The sequence below is a fragment of the Sciurus carolinensis genome, chromosome 3 (assembly GCF_902686445.1).
Source record: "Sciurus carolinensis chromosome 3, mSciCar1.2, whole genome shotgun sequence".
Taxonomy (NCBI): domain Eukaryota; kingdom Metazoa; phylum Chordata; class Mammalia; order Rodentia; family Sciuridae; genus Sciurus; species Sciurus carolinensis.
Window position 1 is genome coordinate 15,030,758 of NC_062215.1, and position 19,633 is coordinate 15,050,390.

A 19,633-nucleotide genomic window follows, 5' to 3' on the forward strand; every position below is an offset into this window, starting at 1 on the left:
TCTGCAGGGCCTCCATCCCTAATGCCAGGTCTGCCCCCAGCCCAGCCTGCCCAACCCTGTTCCCAACACCCTCAATCACCACATTTACCAGCAGGCATCCATGGTGGGTCAGAGGAGATGCTTGTGGGGGAAGATGACATTGTGCTTTTGGTTCACGTGGGGTCATTTGCATTGTCTGAGAAGCACCTCTTGAGAGGGCCTTTTGTGTAGACAGGCGCCAGGCAAAAAGTCCCATGCCGAGTGGATGGTGTCAGCAGACTTCCGTGGCCTGGCAGAGGTCAGGGCATGTCACTCCCTGAGAGGCGGGTGCAGGGACTGACAGATGTACTAGGAGAAGAAAGGTGTCTGGGACGAGACCACTCCTCTCTTGGTGACCTTCTGGATGGTCTGCTGCAGGAAGGGCTGAGAGCTTCTGAAGGGAACCTCCCGGGAGGAATCTAGATGGCCTTGGGCTAGGGGAGGCCACAGCACATGGCCAGTGCTGATCTAGCTACCTGGACACCATGGGGTACACCAGGGCGGGAGTTGTGGACAGCTACGGGCTGCAAAAGAGCAGAGGAGCCTGAGCCTCGGCACAGGGCTGCACACTTGCTGGTGTGCAGGGGAGGAGAATAGCTAGTTTGACTCCATGATGACCTGAAGTATTGATCAGGGGATTGATCAGGGCCATGGAAGAAGAGGAAAACTTCCCAAGGTGGAGGAGAGTACTTAAAGTCATGTGCTTTTGAATGTGCTCTGTCCCCCACGCTGTGAAACAGAACTCACAAAGGGTGATCCTGACTTGAAGAGTCTTCAGTAGCCACCCTGGCCTTCCAATAGCCTCAGACCCCAAGAACCCGGCCTGGAGAAACTTCTGTGGGTCCTGGAGCTTTGAGGCTAGGCCTTGAACCACACTCACCCAGACACCCTGAGATCCTGCCCTGCTCCTTAGAAGAGTCAGATGCAAGGACAACCCCACAGGGGTGGTGAAGTCAGAGATCACTCGGGCTGGGCGGGGCTGAGGCTGAGGGCCAGGACGGCCTCTGCCTCCAGCCCATCTTAGGTTCTCCCATGGGCTGGGAGGCGTTAGAAGAGTATGGCTTCCTGGGTGAGGAAGACTGTGGGATAAGATCAAGGTGCCCTTGAATCTAACCTGCTCTCAACAAGGACCACCTGACCAGATAGGTGCACTGGAGGAAATGGCCAAGGCCAAGGGCAAGAGAAGTATGAAGGCTGGAGGAGGGGAGCGAGCAGATTAGGGAAAGGTCCTCGGACTCGGGACAACCTGCTGCTGACTTGTGTGGCCGCGCAGAGTCAGCCAGCCAGGTGAGCAGTCCCATTTTTCTGCTCTTTGGGGTGTGGCTGCTGTTCTGACTGGGAAGAGGGCGCAACAGAGCTTGTGTTAGGTAGTAGTTAGCAAAGAACTGCGAAATGCGGGCAAGGTCACAGTGTTCTTAAACTGTGTGTGTGTGTGTGTGTGTGTGTGTGTGTGTGTGTGTGTGTAGTGCTGGGGATTGAACCCAGGGCCTTAGCGCATGTGAGGCAAGCACTCTACCAACTGAGCTACATCCCCAGCCCACAAGTGTTCTTTAAACTACTCTAAGGTCCTTCTTTAAACTATTTCCAAGTACATGAGAAAGCAAAGGGTGGTAGTTAATTTGTAGAAAATAAACAGAAGCAAAAGGAGATAATTGCGAAAAACTGTCAAGAGAAAATGATTAATTGGACTAACTCTTGACAGGGTCCATTCATGTTGACATAAAACTAGGAATTACGGCTCTAAGTGTCTTCAATTGCCTGGGAAGGAAGATTCCTTTAGTAGCACAGGTGCACTAAGGTAACTTCAGGCCAGCTGTTGACCCCAGTGCCCACATTAATATGGGATTGACTTGTATGTGAAGCCCCGCTTATGGCCACCATGACAGTTTCGGAAAGGACCAACTAAGGTCAAAAACTTCACAGGCCAACCACGTGGAGGAGGATTCAAGGCCTGAATGGCAAAGCGTACAGCAGGTGGCCCCTAGTAAACATCAAACTACTGAAATTGGGGACAGCATTGTCTCCTTTGTCATTCTCTGCTTGGAGACAGCCCATTCTCTCCCTCGGGAGTGCTTTTTGCTTAAGCCTCACTTTTCTTGTATTTTATTTTCACCTCACTTTCACTTCTAATGAAGTTCTCTTGCATGACTTTTGGTGTCTGACTTTAAACCTTCTTTCGCTGGAACATAGGAACCAAGGCTTGGAGTTTCAGCCCCCTGCTTTCCTGCGACACTGGTAGGAAATGCCACCTGCGTTTTCACCCACAGTGAGGTCAGGGCATCCTCCAGGCTCTTCAGTCATCCTGAACTTTTGGGTTAGAGAGGCTGCCACATTCTCTTCACTCTATCCTGGAAGGAGGAGCTTGGCGAGAACCAGGGGTGTGCAGCCAGGGCTGGGATGGGTCCCCCAGCCAAGATGAGCACTCGGAGCTGCCCAGGCTATGGACAAAGTGCTGAAGTCCAAGCCCTGCTGTTTAAGGCTGCTTGGTGGAGGTGACCAGATAGCTGCTCCTTCCTCCCATCCCTCCATGCATCTGTGGACACCGTGCAAGGCTGTGGTTATCCTGAGCTGTGCCTCACACCCTTGCCCTCCTGGCTTACAGGCTCGGCTGCTCTCCATAATGTTCCCAACGCTCTCCCGACAAGACTTCAAAGTCATTCGACCCACTGACCACAACTCGGGGAGAGGTGGTTCCTTTCCTAGACAGCAAGCTGAGTGTGGTGCCCGGCTCAGATTCCGCTGGGCAGGGCTCCAGGGCGTCCCGCTTGGCCGCACCCGATCACAGGGCACATCTGGGCTGGGTGAGGGGAGCCTGGCTGTGCCCTACCAATTGTGGCCCAGAGTGCGGATTCTCTGGTGGGTGGGAGATGTGGTCAGACGTAGCTACAACTATGGGTCTGCGGGGACTTCTTGGACACCCCAAGAATCACAGGTGGGACCCTGCCACACACCTCACACCTGCACCCTCTGCCCTTTAATGACAAGTTTACATTCCTGCCTCCTCACTGCACACTCAGCTGACTTCTCTGTTGGGTGGAGGGGAGGGGCCAAGGGCAGGGCAGCATGGAGACAGACAGGCACCTTCCTGCCTCAGAGCCTGGCCCCTCTTCTGCCCTCCCCTGGAATTACCTCCCCTAGATCCTCTCCTTCCTCAGCAGCCCTCAACAATTTCCCACCTCCCCTCTCCTACGAAATTATTTTTTCACAGCCCTCGTTGGGTTGAAACCTGACACTGGTGCCTCATGCAGTTAGGGCTGTGTGTGTGTGTGTGTGTGTGGGGGGGTAGTTGTACACATAACTGAACACAAACGTCTGTGTACTTGCATGTGACTTGTCAGTGTGCTATTTAATTCCCAGTTTCCCCGCTTCACGCAGTCACATGGAAGCAGGGTCCTGTCTGTTTCCTCTATTACTGTCTCTCCAGAGCCTAGAACAATGCATGGTACACAGCAGGTGCCCCATAAACCCTCCTTGAAAGAAAGGAAGGAAGGAAGGAAGGAAATGAGGAATGAAGAGAGAGGAGGGAGGATGATGGAGAAGAGAAAATGGGCCCTCCTGGTGCCTCGCTCCCCAGAGGGCGACACAGAAACAAAATGAGGCTGGGAAAGCCCAGGGCTCGGCTTGGCTGCCTCCCACCTCCTGCATCAGGCTGGGCCCCAGCCCTGCTTCTCCATTCACGTCTCAGGGCCCAGCGGAGCAGCGGTGGCCTGACAGCGCTGACCCTGTTGCTTCCCATGGTCCCACTTCTGCAGAGTCAATCTGTTACCATCTTTTGTGTAGGTCTTGTTTTCTCAGACTGGACCAGCCTTGGGGTCAAACAGGGGTGGGTTTGACATTCCTTAGCCCCAATCCCCTCCCATTGCAGGGTCCCGGGTGACTCACTGCCTGCCCTGGCAGTTCTGGAGCCTTTGAGCTGGTGCCCTCCCTCACTCCACTCCTGCCACCATGGTTGCTATTCCAGTGGAGGTTCTGGCTGGTCCTGTCAGAGTCAACTGCTCTTCTGGTCACCTCCACTATCCCCAAAGTTGGAAGATAGGTTTTTCTCCCTGCGTGATTCGTAGTCCTAATTTACATACTTTCAAGTTCCTTGGGGAGTGGGCCTGAGGATGATCCACCTGGGTCGAAGGCTGCTTGCTCATCAGGGGACATCCAAGGGAAGGGTCCACCTGTCAGAACTGGTGTAGGCTTTGGCTTACACAGGTCAATTCCTGCAGCCTGTGGCCCATGTCCCCTGCACAGTTCTGGGTTCCAGGGAATCCTCATGCCAATAAGCCTGGGAGCCTACACCTGGCCTTCCATGTTTCCTGCTCCTTTAGTAGGAATGCTTCTGCCCTCCCCCTGCCTGTCTTGTTGCCAGGTTAACACCTGGTCATCTCGTAGCAGTATAATTCTATGGTACACGGCTTGGGAAGCCTTCCCTTACCCTCACATCTGGGTTCAGGGCCCTTCTATGCTCTGTCACTATGTGGGGAAACCCTCTGCAGGGTGGGCAGACTTGGGCTTGGACAGAGCGGCTTAAGAGGTCTTCCCTGAGTCTCTTGCATGGCTTTGTGAAGATCTGAGAACAGGCTGTCTGTCCTGTTTGTTGCTATACTCTCAGTGTCCGGATCACTGCCTGGCACCCAGATCTGAACTCTGTGTGTGAATCTTACAGTGCCTTTGGACTGGACCCCATCTGTGCCTCGTGCACCCCTGCAGCCCAGGTTGAGGATGCCTGAACTGTGCAGGATGAGACTTAACTGGGTGATGGCAGGAGCCACCCAGTTTGATTGAGAGACTGTTTCAGCCTGCTGGCGGCTTCTTTCCCACACAGGAGCAAGTGTAGTCACAGAAAATAAAGGACATTTGAGGAATAAATCTTTAGTAATTGTATGTAACATTTGGGATATAGTCATGCTAACATTTAAGAAATGACTCACATTTAAATGGGAGTCCTGGTGTTTCCCCCCTCTACTTCTTGAACCTGGTAATGGTGGGGAAAGATGATTAGTCAGACAGAGGTAGATCTGAGGAATGGTCTCCGGGTCTCTGTAAGATCCATTCTGCTCAGTGCTTGGTACTTCTGCTCCTACATGCTTTTGGTCAGAGATGGGCATGCTCAAGGAGGCTCCCCATAGTTGTCCAGAAGGGGCTGCCGTCTCCCACCTCTGCCCCAGCTGCCATGCTCCTGGTCAGGGAAGGCCTTCTGTTCAAGACTGGAATGAATGAGCCCAGTGCTGATCGTGTTAGAGCATTCCACAGAGAGGTCAGTGGACTTGGTTCCTCTGGGGGAACAGAAAGGTTGGCAGAGCTGAGTGTGGGAAGCGAGGGGTTCCCACAGACAAGAACGTTCAGCATTCCAAAGATGGGTCACATCTTTGGGTCACCCAAGAAGGGGCACTAAGGGAACTCTCCTCCTGGGCCCTCCTGCTGTAGGCACATACACCTCTCAGGTTTGCAGGCAAGAGTTTCAGCAGGGAAGGGAGGAAGGTGGTCTAAGCCCCTGGGCTGGGGGCAGCACCTTGAGGGAATCACCTGTTCTTTAAAGTGGCCCTGGATCCCCAGGTGCCTGCTGTACAGGTCTTCCCCTCCCCCACTTTAAGCAGGCCCCTGAGAACACTGCTGGGGGGAGGGCTTTCTCCTAAGAGAACAGTGCTGCAGCCAGGGTTGTGGTAGAGGGAGGGACCTTTGCACCCCCAGCAGGGGCCTCTTCTGAGGCGCTCAAAGCCATGCACCTCAGAAGCCATGCACAGTAGCCCAGAGCTCAGCACTGAGATGGAGTTCTGTCTTGCCAAGGCTGTCCGCACTCCACACTCCCCAGCCCAAATGTACTGAGGGACAATGAGAAATGGCTCAGTTCCACCTCCCATTTTCAATGGCATTGTGCCTGCTGTTTGCCTGTTTGAACACTAAGGAAGCTGTTTCTAGGATGAATTTTTTTTCCTCTTTTTTGGTGCAGGGGATTGAACCCAGTGCCTTGTGCTTGTGAGGCAAGTACTCTACCAACTGAGCTATATCTCCAGCCCATGCAAGCTGTTTCTTACTTTAAAATGTCCATTAACTTCCTCCAAATGAAAAGTTCCCCTAACAAAATTCCTGTTCTTAGATGGTGTAAGCTTGGTCACTCTTGTGTTGTGGGGGCGGGGAGGGCTGTTTGCCCGGTCCAAAGGTGTGTCCTGCCATAGGCTTGGCTGCATGTTCTCCCTGTGAGGGGACTGCAGGTTCCCAGGGTCCTCCAGGAAGTTATGGTCCTTGCCAGTAAGAAGCCCGCAGATTGAGCAGCTCAAAAGACTGCCTCCCAAATCCTGGGTGAGGAAGGGCAGGTGGGGAGGGCCAGCCCAACCCTAAGCTGAGGCTGGTTTGGTCCCTCCTACTCTTGGACCCTCAGTGAGGCTGGCCAGGCATTTGACAGGAAAGAACCCTTTGTTCCCAGCTTGTAGGAAGTCTGAGCTGGACCTGTTATCTATCCAAAACATTTCCTGGAGAGGGGACTTGGATCGGGCTGCCAAAGGGGGGGCGATGGATGGCAAGGTCTTGGCTTCATCATGAGAGGCTGGTCAGAGCCCCTCTCTATCCTTCTGCCTGTGTGGGGGGAGTGGGAGACAGAGGGAGAGAAAGAATCTCATGCAGAGTTTCTAGCTTCGGCAGCAGCAAAACCTGTCAGCGGGGTGTGTGCGTGTGTGTGTGTGTGTGTGTGTGTGTGTGTCTGTTAGTTGCAGCTTTCCAGTAAATCGAGCCTCCCACGCTGGGGCCGCGGAAGGAGGGGTCCCCCAGCTCGCGGAGCGGCGGCGCGGGCCAAGGCCTGCCCGTGCCTGACACCTAGCGGCCTCCAGAGCTCGGGCCGGGCGAGAGTTGCGAGGCGCGAGGGCCGCGGGACGGCGAGCGAGGAAATCGGGAAGCGCCCGAGGAGCCCGGCCCGGGCGGCGGTCCTCCGCTCTCCCACCCCCGGGCCCGGGGTCGCGACCGCCCGCGGCCTGGCCGACCCGGCTGCCGCTACCCCAGCTCCGCCCGTCCCCGCCCTCCCGTCCCTCGCGGTCACACACTCGACACAGGCCCGAGCGCGGGGGCCGGGGAGGCAGGTCGCGAGCCGGGCTCCGAAGGCCTCCCGAACGCGAGTCCAGAGGCCACGGCGGGCGCCGGCGGGGCCCGTCCCGAGCCGGCCCGGAGCAGGGGGTCGCAGCACCAGCGGGTCGGCCGGGCCGGCCGCCGCCTGCCCCCGAGTGCGGGCGCGCAGCGGGCACTTCCGGCCTCGGTGACACCCGCCGCGTCGCCAGCACCGCGGCCAACCCGCCGCCGCCGCCGCCCGGTCGCCATGGCGACGCCGTCGCGCCGAGGCCCGCGCGCCATCCGGGAGGCCGGGGCGGCCCGCGGAACCGGCAGAGCGGCCCTGGCGCGGCGCGCGGAAGCTCGCAGGCCGGTCGGCGGCGCCGCGCGGCGGGACCAGGTAGGCGGCGGGGGGATCCGGCCCGCGCCCAGGGGGACGCGGCCCGCGGGGCAGGGAGCGCGGCCCGCAGAGCGGAGGCTGCGGGGGGCCGCCCGCGACCCGACCGGCCGGGCTCTCCGGGCCGCAGCGGGCCTCTCTGGCCCCCTCACCTGCCGCCACACCTGACTCAGGTGCACTTCCCCGCCCTCGAGCGGCCGCCCAGCAGAGCGTGAGGCGTAAGGCGCGTCCCGCTCCTTCCCGGCTCCTCCGCAGACCCTGGCCCTGGGCGGCCCGGAGCCGGGTCGCTGCCGAAGTCCGAATGCAGACCGCGGGGCCCCCGTGTAAGCCCAGGGGTCTGTAGCCGCGCGCTAGGACGGGGCGGGTGCAAGCGGGTCAACCAGCACCTGCCACAACTGTCCTCGGAAACCTGAAACCCCGGCTTCCGCCTCTCCCGGAGCCCGCTCTCGGGTTGAACTGCCCAGCGGGCGATCCCTTTCTTCTCCTCCAACACCACAGCTCCGTGCAGGGTCGGAGTTTCTAGACTCCTTCCATTGGCCGTGCTGGGCCCTGACCCGTGGACAGGGGCGCAGAGCTGCGCGAAGGGGGCCTCCGAGGGATCCGCAGCTGCCTTTGACACCTGGGTGATGGCGGGGCCATTTCTCTGCCCCTTCGCTCCCTGCATCACAGGCACCAAATGGAGGGTCCGTGTAGACTCTGGGGGATCCCTGGCATGTCTTCTCCCGTCTTTTCTCCCTTCTGGTTGCCCCTCTCCTCTCATCTTTCCACCTTGGCAGTCTTTGAGTGTTTTCTAAGACTCATTAAATGAAGTTCCATCTTAGGTTGACTGGATTCTATTCCTTTCTTTTCATAGTAAATGAAACACAACCAAAGTTTCACCACCTACTCTAAATGCCTTGATTTCTCCACTGAAATTGGTCGGAGGCAGGAAAATGCTGGGCGGCTCCAATCCCACTCTCTTGCAGGAGGAGCTTCTGGAACCAGAGGTAGAACCACCCACAGCTGCCCTGCCCTGCCACCCTCTCTTGGCAGGCTTAACCTGGGCTTCTGCTAATACAGGTTGTGAGGCATTGGGCCGTGTTGGTGGACAGTCAGGAGAAAGGATCCGCCCCCGAAAGCCACTTCACTGCTTTCTAATCAATCCGTAACTGAATTTTGGGTGAAAATATAAAACATCCCAGATTAAAAGTAGACCATTCTGCCTGCTTCCCAGCTCCAGGAGTTTCTGCTCCAGGCGTGTGGGAGGCTGGTGGGAGGCAGAAGGGAAGTGTGACTTTATTAGAGGGGGTCCTATGGGAGCTGTCATCTATTCTGGGGTGGTATCTCATGTATACATTGCTGCTGACATGTGCCTTCATCCAAAGAGGCCATCGGGGTCAGGGTTAGTTTTTATTAGACCAGTATTTGAATGAGCCCCTACTGTGTAGCAGACACCAAATGGAACTTGTGTATATTTTTCCCACTTAATCTTTCTACAGTCCAGTAAGATGGTTCTCAATATCCCCCCATGTCATAGATGAGGAAGCAGGCCCCAGAGAAGGGACTTGGCTTGTTGGTAACACAGTCATAAACAGTGGAGTGGCTTTAAAATCACAACTTTCTGACTCCAGCTGAATTGTGACTTTCATGGGCCCTTTCCTATATAAAACAAAAAATAACATTTTATTTAACAAATGTGTTGCTGTAGACACAAATGTCATCCAGACCAGATTAAAAATTAAAACATTTTCTTCGACCCTAAAAATTCATTTTTTCTGTAACCCCTCCCCTGCATCCTTGGACCAAGCTACATTTCCAGCCCTCCTGACTTTAACAAATATGAAAGAAAATATTTTTGCTTTTAAGTATTGGGAGCCATGACAAAGAGCCATCCAAACCTGATGGTGACTTCAAGCCCTGCTTTCTTCCTTGGGCACCTCAGGTGTGGAGTGGTAAGAAAGTGCCCCTTTGCCTTCTCTTTCATCACATTCTGGGAAACCCAACTGTCTTTATCCATGAAAAGATCCAGCCCTTTCCTCCATCACAGTATTTTATACTAAAAACCCTGCTGCTGATAAGGAAGGGCTGTGGCCCAGCCACGCTTCCTGCTGCTCTACCCTCTCTGCCCCAGGCTGTAGAACATGTGCAGTGTCTGGTCCCTAATAATGAGATTAGGCCTGGTCACCTTTTAATAAAACACAGTGGGTATGAGGAGGGAGCTTGTGGCTTAGCGCAGGTTAAGCCCTGAGGGTAGCTGTGTCCCTGTTTGATTGCATTAAGTGGCGTCTGGCTGCAGGTTGTGTGGGGGGGTGTGTTTGTCACAGTCTAGGTTTCCAGAAGCTACCAGAGATCTGTCACCCCCACCCTGTGATCTCAGAAGAAGTGAGTGGCCACATAAAGGGCCCCATGAGTCCCTCTGGTTGCAAGACTGGTCTGCTGGGCAGAGCATGCCTTTGGGGTGGAGAGTGGCCACTTCCAGGCCCTTGAAGCTGCAGCCCATATTTCTGCTCTGGAAACAGGCTCAGGATCAGCTTGTGGTGCTTGGCCACACAACCAGGGAGGAGGGATGAGAGTGCTCCCTGTCAAGATTGGGATGCAAGGACCACAACTCAAATGCAGCAATTTCAAGGTTTGGAAGTGCAGGCATGCCACAGGCAGGGTGACTTCTGTCCAGAGTCTTTTGGGTACCTGTCTGGGTCCCAGTCCCCCCTTGGGCACAGATGGCTACCAGTTATGCTAAACGATGAAGTCCTGCTACTAAGTGACTCTTCCTAGTCATCTCTGTAAAGCACAGATCCGCTCACTACTTCCTCATGCCCCAGGCAGATGTTCTGCTTGGTGTGAGTGGCTGGTTTTCCTGACACCTTCATATCAGAAGGCCCCTCAGTTCCAAAGGTCATTCTGTATGGTTGCCCTGGTTACCTGCACTCTGGGGCCAGGAGAACGGCGCTGGGAGTAACTGAAGAGCTCCAGCTCCCTGGCCTCTCTTACCTGCCACTCTACCCTTTCGCTCTCCCAAGAGCCTCTGGACAGCTCCAGCGTTTGGTGCCACGGTGGTACCAAGGTTGAACAGGAACCAGGAAGCTGTCACGGGAGGGGGAAGACCACCATGGAGGGCTGCATAAAGGAGACTTTCTTAACAAGGGCTGTCTCAGATCCTTGACTGACATAAGTATTAGGAAAATGTGGCCAGCACCACCCTGTTAAAATTACTGGGTGTTTGAAAGCGCAGGGTCCCTTTGCGGGCAGGAGACCCAGGAGTGTGGCACCATATTAAAGGAGGGGCCCTTTTCTGTGTACATACGGGCCAGCTTAAATTCTTACTGCTGTCCCGGTTCTGTCTGTCTCTGGGCTGCAGATTGCCTGCAAGCCCCGCTGAGGGTTGGGATGCCTATCCTCTGTAGCATCTAACAGCGCTGACATATAGTAGGTGCTTCGTAAACAATTGACTGATGCCCCTATTTGCTGATAGTAATTTTGGGTTTGTTCTTCATGATCTTTGAGCCCTAATTTCATCATCTGTCCAGCTGGGATAATACTTCACTTATGTCCTCAGTGTCACAGTTGAGGACTGAGAGAGAATGGGACTTGGTACACAGCAAGGGGCTCACTGGCTCCCTCCTGATGCACACCAGCTGTCTCGCCCAATATGGTGGGTGCAAACCCAGAGAATCCAGGACTGAATTTCCAGTAGGATGTCCAAGCCATGCGCGTGGTCATTACCTCGTGAAGAGAGCCTCCCTTGAGTTCCTGCCTCTCTTGAGGAGGCTGGGATGGAGAAGCAGAGGGCAGTGGAGTGAGTCCCGCCCCCGCCCCGCCCCCAGACCTGCCGTTTGTATAAAGAAGTTGTGGCAGATCGGACTGCCCGCCGCGGGTGATGTTCCTTCTGTTCTTCATAATTCGGAGCTAATCAGATTCTGACTGTGCTCTGGGCTCTCTGGGGTGAATCTAATAAGGGAGGCAGTGACCTGCAGAGGAGGACAGCCTTTCTTCCTTGAGTCCATTTTCCCTGTTAGAGTTGTGGTGAAGAATTAGAGACCCAAGGAGTCGCAAAGAAGAGTAAGGTGTCTGCTCGCCTTCAAGGAGTGGACAGGGCACTTCAGCAGAGACGAACTGTGGGACTGACCTAGTACAGAACCAAAAAGGGTAAGGAAGCTCTGGGGACATTGGGGGACAAAGAGGAGGGGCCAGTGCTGAGCACTGGGGACAGAGTGCTGAGTGATATGGTCACTGAAAGACCTGGAGAGAATCTACAGGGCCTGCACAGGGAGCTGGGAGCAGCTGGGCTTGGCCCAGAGCAGGGAGTAAGGACAGTAGGTCATGTTGTTAGAGGCAGGGAGCCCGAGGGTCTCCTCCATGTGGACCTGGTAGGAACAGTGGGGCGTAGAGGTGGAAACTGAGTTAGGGTCATGACAGCTGGCATTTCACCAGCAGGCAGGGGGACAACAGGGCTTAGGGAACAGGATCTGTCCCTGGCGGGCCAGGCAGCGAGAAGAGAGCAGCTGCAGGCCCTGACTTGGCGTGGGGCGAAGGTGGCTGGAAGGGAAGTGATGGCAGAGACCTGGTGCAGCTCGGGCTGCACGACCAGGGTAGGGGCCAAGGTGCATGGGTCAGGCCAGGAGGGGGCAGCCCACTGCCCTCACGGCACGAGGGACCGGGACTCCAGTGGGACAGGGGTTCGATGGTGGGTGAGTTTGATGTGCTGGTGAATGTCCAGGTACAGATGTCTATTGGGCATGAGAAGTGGGGTTTGAATTTGGGTGAGGACAGAACTGGCATTCGATTTTGGAGACACCTTGCAGTGACAGGTAGGGTCTGTGGCAAGAATTTGCTAAACAGGATTCTGTTGGCCAGGGCTTTGGAAACAGTGTTCCTGCATACTGTGGGAGTGTGAGTCAGGGCTGGTTTCTGGAAGATGATTTGACAGAGTGTATCAAAACCTGAGAAGGAACCTGGCCCTGCCTCACACTAGTGTGCAGAGATAAACACCTGGTGGTGTTTATCTGGTGGAAAACTGAAAGCCAACCTCTGTGGAACAGCTGGGGGCTGAAGTTGGCCAAGAGAACAGTCCTATAGTGCAGTAGTGTGAAGTTAGTGAAACAATGCGGTAGATGTTTATGGACCTGCGTGAAAAGGTACTCATGATATGCCATTACATTAAAAGCACATGTTCGAAAATGGCATGATCCCATTTCTATTTTAAAAATGTATCACATGGACATGGTGGTGCACCCAGAGACTTGGGAGGCTGAGACAAGAGGATCACACGTTCGAGGCCAGCTTCAGTAACTCAGTGAAAGCCTGTCTCAAAATAAAACATAAAGAGGGCTGGGGTGTATCTCAGTGGTAGGGCACCCCTGGGTTCAGTCCCCGGCACTGAAGGGAATAAATGTATGCAAGGATAGAAATCCAACGTTGGTGATGTGACTTCTTTTTCCTGCTCATCCACATTTGCTGCAGTGAGTTGCCTTATCAGCCTCCTCCTTTTTCTTTAACTGCGGTGGTCACGGCAGCTGTCAGGCGTGTGGGGCACCGGGGAGTGGAGCTGGAGCCTGAGCACTGGAGGTGGCTGCAGATTCCTTCCTGTGCTCTGCGGGTAGACCCTGTGCTAGTGCAGAGGGACCGCCAGCCGCAGTCTCTGCCCACTGCTGTTGCTACCGGGAGAGGGACTGGTGGTGGGGGAGGTGAGATGGCGACCATCTAGGGAGGGTGCTGATGTTTGCTCACGGTGGCAGCGGCAGTGGCAGTGTCCAGCCATGGCAGGACCCTTCTGTGGTGCCCATGTGCTGCCAGCACTGAGGCAAAAGTAAAGGAGGCCAGGGCCAGGCTGGTTCCCCTCCTGTCCCTGGCTGCCCAGGGCCAGAGCATGCCCATGCCCACGGGGACAGGAGTCCACGGTGCAGGTGAAGAGCGCCCAGGACTGCCCTGTGTGGCGAGCGTGTGCGGAGGACCTGGCGCTGGTCTCCTGAGCCAGGCCGTCTCAGATCTCCTCAGTCACACACCTGCCGAGGAATGGCGCAGGTCCGTGGGGTCCGTGAGAACGCGAGCTCTACACGCAGGCCTTCGCTCCTGGTCAGCTGCTGCCTTTCTGGCGCCCTCAGTTTTGGAAACCTCAGCTGAGGGAGGAAAGCGGCCCCGCCCCACCCGACTCGGGATGGGACAGGAAGGGAAGGAGGCTGCTCTGCGGCTCCAGGCTCCTGCTGGCTGGCACAGCAGGGCCAGGGCAGTTACCCTCCAGGAAGAGGGGCCGGCTCCCGGTCGGCTCCCGGGCGGTGCGGGGCAGGCCGGCAGGATGGTGGGCTAAGAAGACTCCTCCTCCTCGCCAGCTTGGAGCTTGGAGCTTAGAACCTGGCGCGGGGTGGGAGGAGCCCATTTTCACCCTAGAAGTCCTCTTTCATCCATTTGGAGAAAGAAGTAGCTAAGCCTGAGCCTTCAAGGAATTTGCTCGCTTCTCTGTCATTTACCTGTAAACCCTCCCGAGGCCTCGTGAGACGGGAAGTGCGACTGACCTGGGCCTGTGCTCGCACAAGAACTTGGGGTGTCTTCCTTGGCACCTTCCTTACACGCAGAACCCAGATCGGGTCTACCTCTTGAGAAGGCTGGGCCTCCTGCGGGGACGTAGGGATCCTGCTCCAGGAGCGGGAGGTGGAGGAGCCAGTGAGCTCTGTTTAAGGACAGGGGAGGACAGAGAAGGTGGCGTGGGGAGGCGGGATACATCTTCTGGAGATCATGGGTGACTCCCCTGAGCTCTGTTCTTTCTTGCAGCGGCTGTCTCAGCATGGAGAGTGGCATTGGCCCGGTGTCCACCCCTGGTGGGCTGCCCTACTACTTGGCCTTCTCCCAGCTGCTGGGCCTGACCGTGGTGGCCATGACGGGTGCTTGGCTGGGTCTGCACCGTGGAGGCATCGCCTGGGAGGGCACCCTGCAGTTCAACGTGCACCCGCTCTGCATGGTCATAGGCCTGATCTTCCTGCAGGGAGATGGTAAGTTCCATGGGGAGCTGCTCCTTTGTGCCTGGGCTTGGGGCTATCCTAGGGAGGGGGATCCTGTCATCTCTGAGGTTTCTTCCAGCTCGACAAATCAAAGGTTCTAGAAAAGACAGAGAAGGGCACTGGGTCAGAGCCTGGGGAGACAGAGTTCACTCTGGCCCTAAGGTTGGTGTGGCCGCTGCTCTCCAGCTGTCCGGGCACTGTGGCCTTTCGCTTCATTCATGGAGGTGGGGTGTCTTCTAGAGCAGAGGGCGAGGTCCTGGGCTGTGAGCTGGGCCACCCCGGTGGCGACGGGAAATCAGGAGTGTGTGTGTGCTGCTGCACTTGGACTTGGCCCGCTAGAGCTCCTCCCTCCGGGGAGGGAGCAAGGCCGTGTGTGGCCTTCAGTCTTCCTAGGGGGAGTCCTGGGGACAGTCACTCCTCAACAGCAGGTTCCCAGAGGCATCCCCATGGGACCTGGGCCTTCCCACTAACGTCGGATGCAGTGGGGATTTGGTTGGGATCACTGGTTCCATTTTGGGAACGAGAGGACTGTGTGTTGAAAAGGGTGACAACCAGGTCAGGCTTCAGTATTGGCTCTGAGGAGTGATATTGCTAAAAGGTGGATTCAGAAGCTGGTTGCCACTGCGTGACGAACCCCAAGCACCTGAATGAATGAGTTCACAGACGTCCTGCAAGAAGGCAGGATGTGGCGCGGGGCGTCCACTCTGGGTGAGGGCTGAGGGCGCAGCCCCACCTTTGCTGCCTCTTGGGGCAGGAACTGAGCACAGCCTCCCCGCTGGCCTGAGTGCACAGGTGTGTGTGGGTGGACCAGGCGGGAGGGCAGTGCCCTCTGCGAAGGTCAGAGCTCCCAAGGCCCCACGGAGCCCGTGTTCTCCTGCAGTCCCTGTGGCAGGCCACCCTGGACCAGCTGTCCCTGGGCTCGCGCTGCAGCCCCGGGGCCCCCTTGCCCTGCTGTTTCCAGCGCAGGCAGCACACTTACTTCCTCTTCTCACTTCCGTAGCCCTGCTGGTTTACCGTGTCTTCAGGAAGGAGGCCAAGCGCACCACCAAGGTGCTGCACGGGCTCCTGCACGTCCTTGCGTTCGTCATCGCCCTGGTGGGTGAGTTCTGGAGCAGCCTCCTCCCGCCCACCGCTCAGCTCAGGGAGCAGCGGCTGGACGCGCACCATTCCCCGCTGCAGACCGCAGGGCCCTGCCGTCCTCCTTCCCACACCATCCCCAGCAGGGACATCGGGTGCTGGCTGTCATTAGGCTGGACCAAAGCCCAGAAGTTCTGGCCAGCCAGTTTCTCTCAGGTCATCCCACGGGTTCCCTTTCCCCACCCTGACCTCACGTGGCCCCTGTCTTCGGTCCAGGCTTGGTGGCGGTGTTCGATTACCATAAGAAGAAGGGCTACCCGGATCTGTACAGCCTGCACAGCTGGTGCGGGATCCTTGTCTTTGTTCTTTACTTTGTGCAGGTGAGTCTCTCCAGCACCCCATCTCCAGGACCAGTGGCAAGGGGCAGGGAGGGGGAGGAGGGGCAGCGCTGAGTGCCAGGTGAGCGTTGCTTGGTCTGGTTGGACGCCTCCTTCAGGTGCTGGCGGCGTGTGAGCCTAGGACCAAAATGATCAGCTTTTGCTGTGGGTCATAGACCTCAGTTCTTGGGGGCCAGGACCCTTTGCCCCTCCTTGACCGTTCTTAAGAGGGGGAGAAGGGGTCACCTGGTGTGCTCCTGCTGATCAGCGCATGGCCCGCTCGTGGTCCAACACCGCCTCTCCTCTTCTCCTAGTGGCTCGTGGGCTTCAGCTTCTTCCTGTTCCCTGGAGCTTCGTTTTCCCTGCGGAGCCGCTACCGCCCTCAGCACGTCTTCTTTGGCGCCACCATCTTCCTCCTTTCTGTGGGAACAGCCCTACTGGGCCTGAAGGAAGCCCTCCTGTTTAAACTCGGGTGAGCGTCCTAGGACAGGAGAGGGCAGAGCCACAGCCACCTGCAAAGATGGGGCCTGCTTCCCCCGACATTTGTTTTCTGAGCCGGCCTTCTATAGGCTTAGGAGTGGCTAGGGGGGGCTGGTGCCAGCAAACCTGTGGCATTTTTAAGGCCCTGTATGAGAATGGCATTTGGCCTAATGGGGACCCCTTGGGTGCTTCTCCCTTCTATCCTCCCCTGTAGGAGCGAGTACAGCACATTCGAGCCTGAGGGGGTCCTGGCCAACGTGCTGGGCCTGCTGCTGGCCTGCTTCGGGGTGACTGTGCTCTACATCTTGGCTCAAGCCGACTGGAAGCGGCCTCCCCAGGCTGAAGAACAAGCCCTGTCCATGGACTTCAAGACGCTGACGGAAGGAGACAGCCCCGGCTCCCAGTGAAGGCCTGTCCCCATCTTGTCTCAGGCAGGGGCCTGTTGGGGCAGCGCCCTGTTTCCTGGAGTTCCCATAGTGTCTTTTTGCTCCCTCCTGCTAAGGCCCCGGGGAGGCTCAGGCAGCATGGTGGAGCATGGGTGTAGTGGTGTCTTAGGTGGCTTCTGGGGTTAGGGCTTGTCCTTTGCTTTCCGTCCCTTGCTGTGGCTGCAGATCCCAGGCAGGTCATGTGCCCTGTCCCCTTCACATGCAGAAAGCTTTGGTGGGGGCTTGGGGCTCAGTCCTGGGTGCAGAGCACAGCTTCCTACAGGAGCTGGACAGGCTCCACCCTCCAGGCAGCAGATGCCTGGGGCGAGGTCCGGGGAAGCTGCCGGCCTCAGGGATCGATCTGGAAGAGCTAAGAGCGCTGTTCCGTGTAATTGAGTTCCAACCAGGAGTCCCTCCAGGATGAGCCGCATGTTGTTGAAACTGGCCAGGTCCTTGGCGGTGGAGCAAGTGATATTATGTGCAAAGTATGCCACTGCTCAGGGTAAGGCTTCCCAGGAGAGGGGAGGGACCAGCCCCTGGGAAGCACTGCCATGTGGCTAAGGCCCAGCTGCCGTCTTAAGCTTTCCTTGGTTTTTTTTTTTCATACTGGGGATTGGACTCAGGGGTGCTCGAACACTGAGCCACATCCCCAGCCCTATTTTGTGTTTTATTTAGAGACAGGGTCTTACTGAGTTGCTTAGCGCCTTGCTTTTGCTGAGGCTGGCTTTGAACTCCTGCTCCTCCTGCCTCAGCCTCTCTAGCCACTGGGATGACAGGCTGGCAGCCTTCCTGTTCTTAACCCATGAGCCCCAGGACAGCTTTGAGGGGGAGGGGAGAAACACATGACCTCAGGCACACTTGCTCTGGCAGTGGAGCAGCGTGCATGGGAGGCAGGAGAGGCCTCCCGTCCTCTGGCTGCCCCGCAGGCTCCCCCGCACAGTGGACAGCTTGGGATCTGCGCTGAGAGGCAGCCGGCACACACCTTCCATTAGCTTTTTGAAACGAAGAGCCTCTGCTGTGGTGTGCTTTGGGCTTGAGCAGCCAGTTCTGTTCTGCAGGATGAGCCCCCTCCTCCCTCACCGAGGCCCATCTTTGCAGGAAGTTGGACTGAGGCAGAATGGGAAGAGTCCCCTGTGGTGTCTGGACCGTGTTCCCACCCCATAATGTGTGTTGCGTTGTTAGCTGAGTCACTGTTTGGCTCTGCTCTAGAAATAATGTGATTAGAGCCTCGGGCTGATGGTTGTTGGCTTTGGGAAGGCCTCTCCTTGTTTTCTGGGCTCTGAGCAGCCTGACAGTTTGAGACAGACACAGTTTACTTAAGTGAGAAAAATAATAAAATTTCTAAACTGACTACATTTAACAGTTGCCCTTTTCACACCTAGATGCTGCCTTAGAGAAATGGACTGGCTTTATCTGTTCCTCAGATTTTTTCTTTTTTGTACCAGGGGTTGAGCCCAGAGGCACTTAACCAATGAGTCACATCCCCAGCTCTTTTTATTTTTTATTTTGAGACAGGGTCTTGCTAAGTTGCTTAAGGCCTTGCTAAGTTGCTGAGGCTGGCTTTGAACCTGTGATCCTTCTGCCTCAGCCTCCCCAGTGGGTCATAAGCATGAGCCACTGTGCCCAGCTGTTGCTCAGATTTTTAATAACTGACTTTTGCTGTGTGTCCTGCTTCTGGTGACATCACTTCTCCAAGCAGGTATGTGTGGTCCAGCCCCCTCCCCAGACCTCTTTCCCCAGTTCCTGCCCACATGCCCTGATGATCATCAGTTGTATACCCTGCAAGGACAGGGATCTTATCAATTCTAAAATCACCTGGCACACATTTGTGGAGTCTAATGTTTACATGTATGAAACTCGTCTTTAGACAAACTACCAAAGTACAACTGAATCTACAAAGAGAACTGGAGCCTTAGATCTGGAATGAGAGTCTGTAAACTGGTCTGTTTGCCAAAGTGTACATTGGATGACTAAGGACCAAAGAAGGCCCCCAAGCAGATGTGTGTGGTTTCTTTTGTTTGCACGTGGCCAGTCTCTTGTGACATACAGTGTGCTGCTGGTGTAACAGATGATTCAATAAATGTGTATAGCAGTCCACTTGCCTGTTATCTTCATTTGCTGTCACTATAGTGAAAAGGGCCAGAGCGTTTAGCCGTCAGATATGTGAAGTTAGTTCTATTAGAGTTGAGAGAAATTATCCCCGGGCTGGGCACAGAAGGTAAAGTGATCCATGGTGCATCACAGCACAGGACCGAAGAGGCCCTGTGCGGTCCAGTCTGGCCCCCGTGGAGTGGACTTTTCCATGTGTTGGATACACTTTTCTCTCTACCAGAGAGAATGGCCTGGAGGGCGGAGCTCCATGAGCCTGATAAGGTACTAAAGCAAGAAGTGTCCCCTAGTACACTATTCAATTGACTTCTTTTTCTTCCACCTTTCCTTTGCTTTGGGGACTCAACCAATGGCTTGGAGCCTGCTAGGCAAGTGCCTTACCACTGAGCCACGCCCCCAGCCCAACCTTTTTCCTTTTTAGTATGTCTTTTTGATCCTTCAGAAGAGCAAAGCTTTATCACAGTCTGATTCAGAGCAATTTGTGTGTCTCAGGCAAGAGTACGTTTATGGCAAATTTGGGTGGAATTCCACTGTGCACATCCTGCACTATGTGCCTGGTCACTTAAGCAACTTAAAAACTCTTGGGGAGCTCATGATTTAAAGGAACTCTTAGCAAATCCTCTGATAACTCACATGAGCACTTGCTTCCTAGAATTTGAATTTTATTCTGTGTTGTAGCTGGTTTCTAACGTGTAGGAGTGGAGTCCAGAGGTCTGGCTGAGGGCACCTAATCTTCCTCCTGAATCGAGTCTTCCT

At 55.8% G+C, this 19,633-nt stretch overlaps 1 protein-coding gene across 2 annotated transcripts; it reads left to right on the forward strand.

Annotated features, from left to right (window-relative positions):
• The first annotated feature begins 6,815 nt into the window (after positions 1-6,815).
• On the forward strand, positions 6,816-18,865 carry LOC124981083 (transmembrane ascorbate-dependent reductase CYB561). 2 transcript variants are annotated; one of them, XM_047547257.1, is made up of 6 exons: positions 6,816-7,441; positions 14,183-14,400; positions 15,410-15,508; positions 15,763-15,866; positions 16,178-16,335; positions 16,558-18,865. In XM_047547257.1, the coding sequence occupies exons 2-6, from the start codon at positions 14,196-14,198 to the stop codon at positions 16,748-16,750; spliced, it is 759 nt and encodes a 252-aa protein (XP_047403213.1). In that variant the 5' UTR covers positions 6,816-7,441; positions 14,183-14,195; the 3' UTR covers positions 16,751-18,865. The 2 variants fall into 2 exon arrangements, with proteins under 2 accessions (XP_047403213.1, XP_047403214.1); XM_047547258.1 differs by lacking the exon at positions 6,816-7,441 and adding an exon at positions 11,061-11,563.
• Positions 18,866-19,633: the final 768 nt, after the last annotated feature.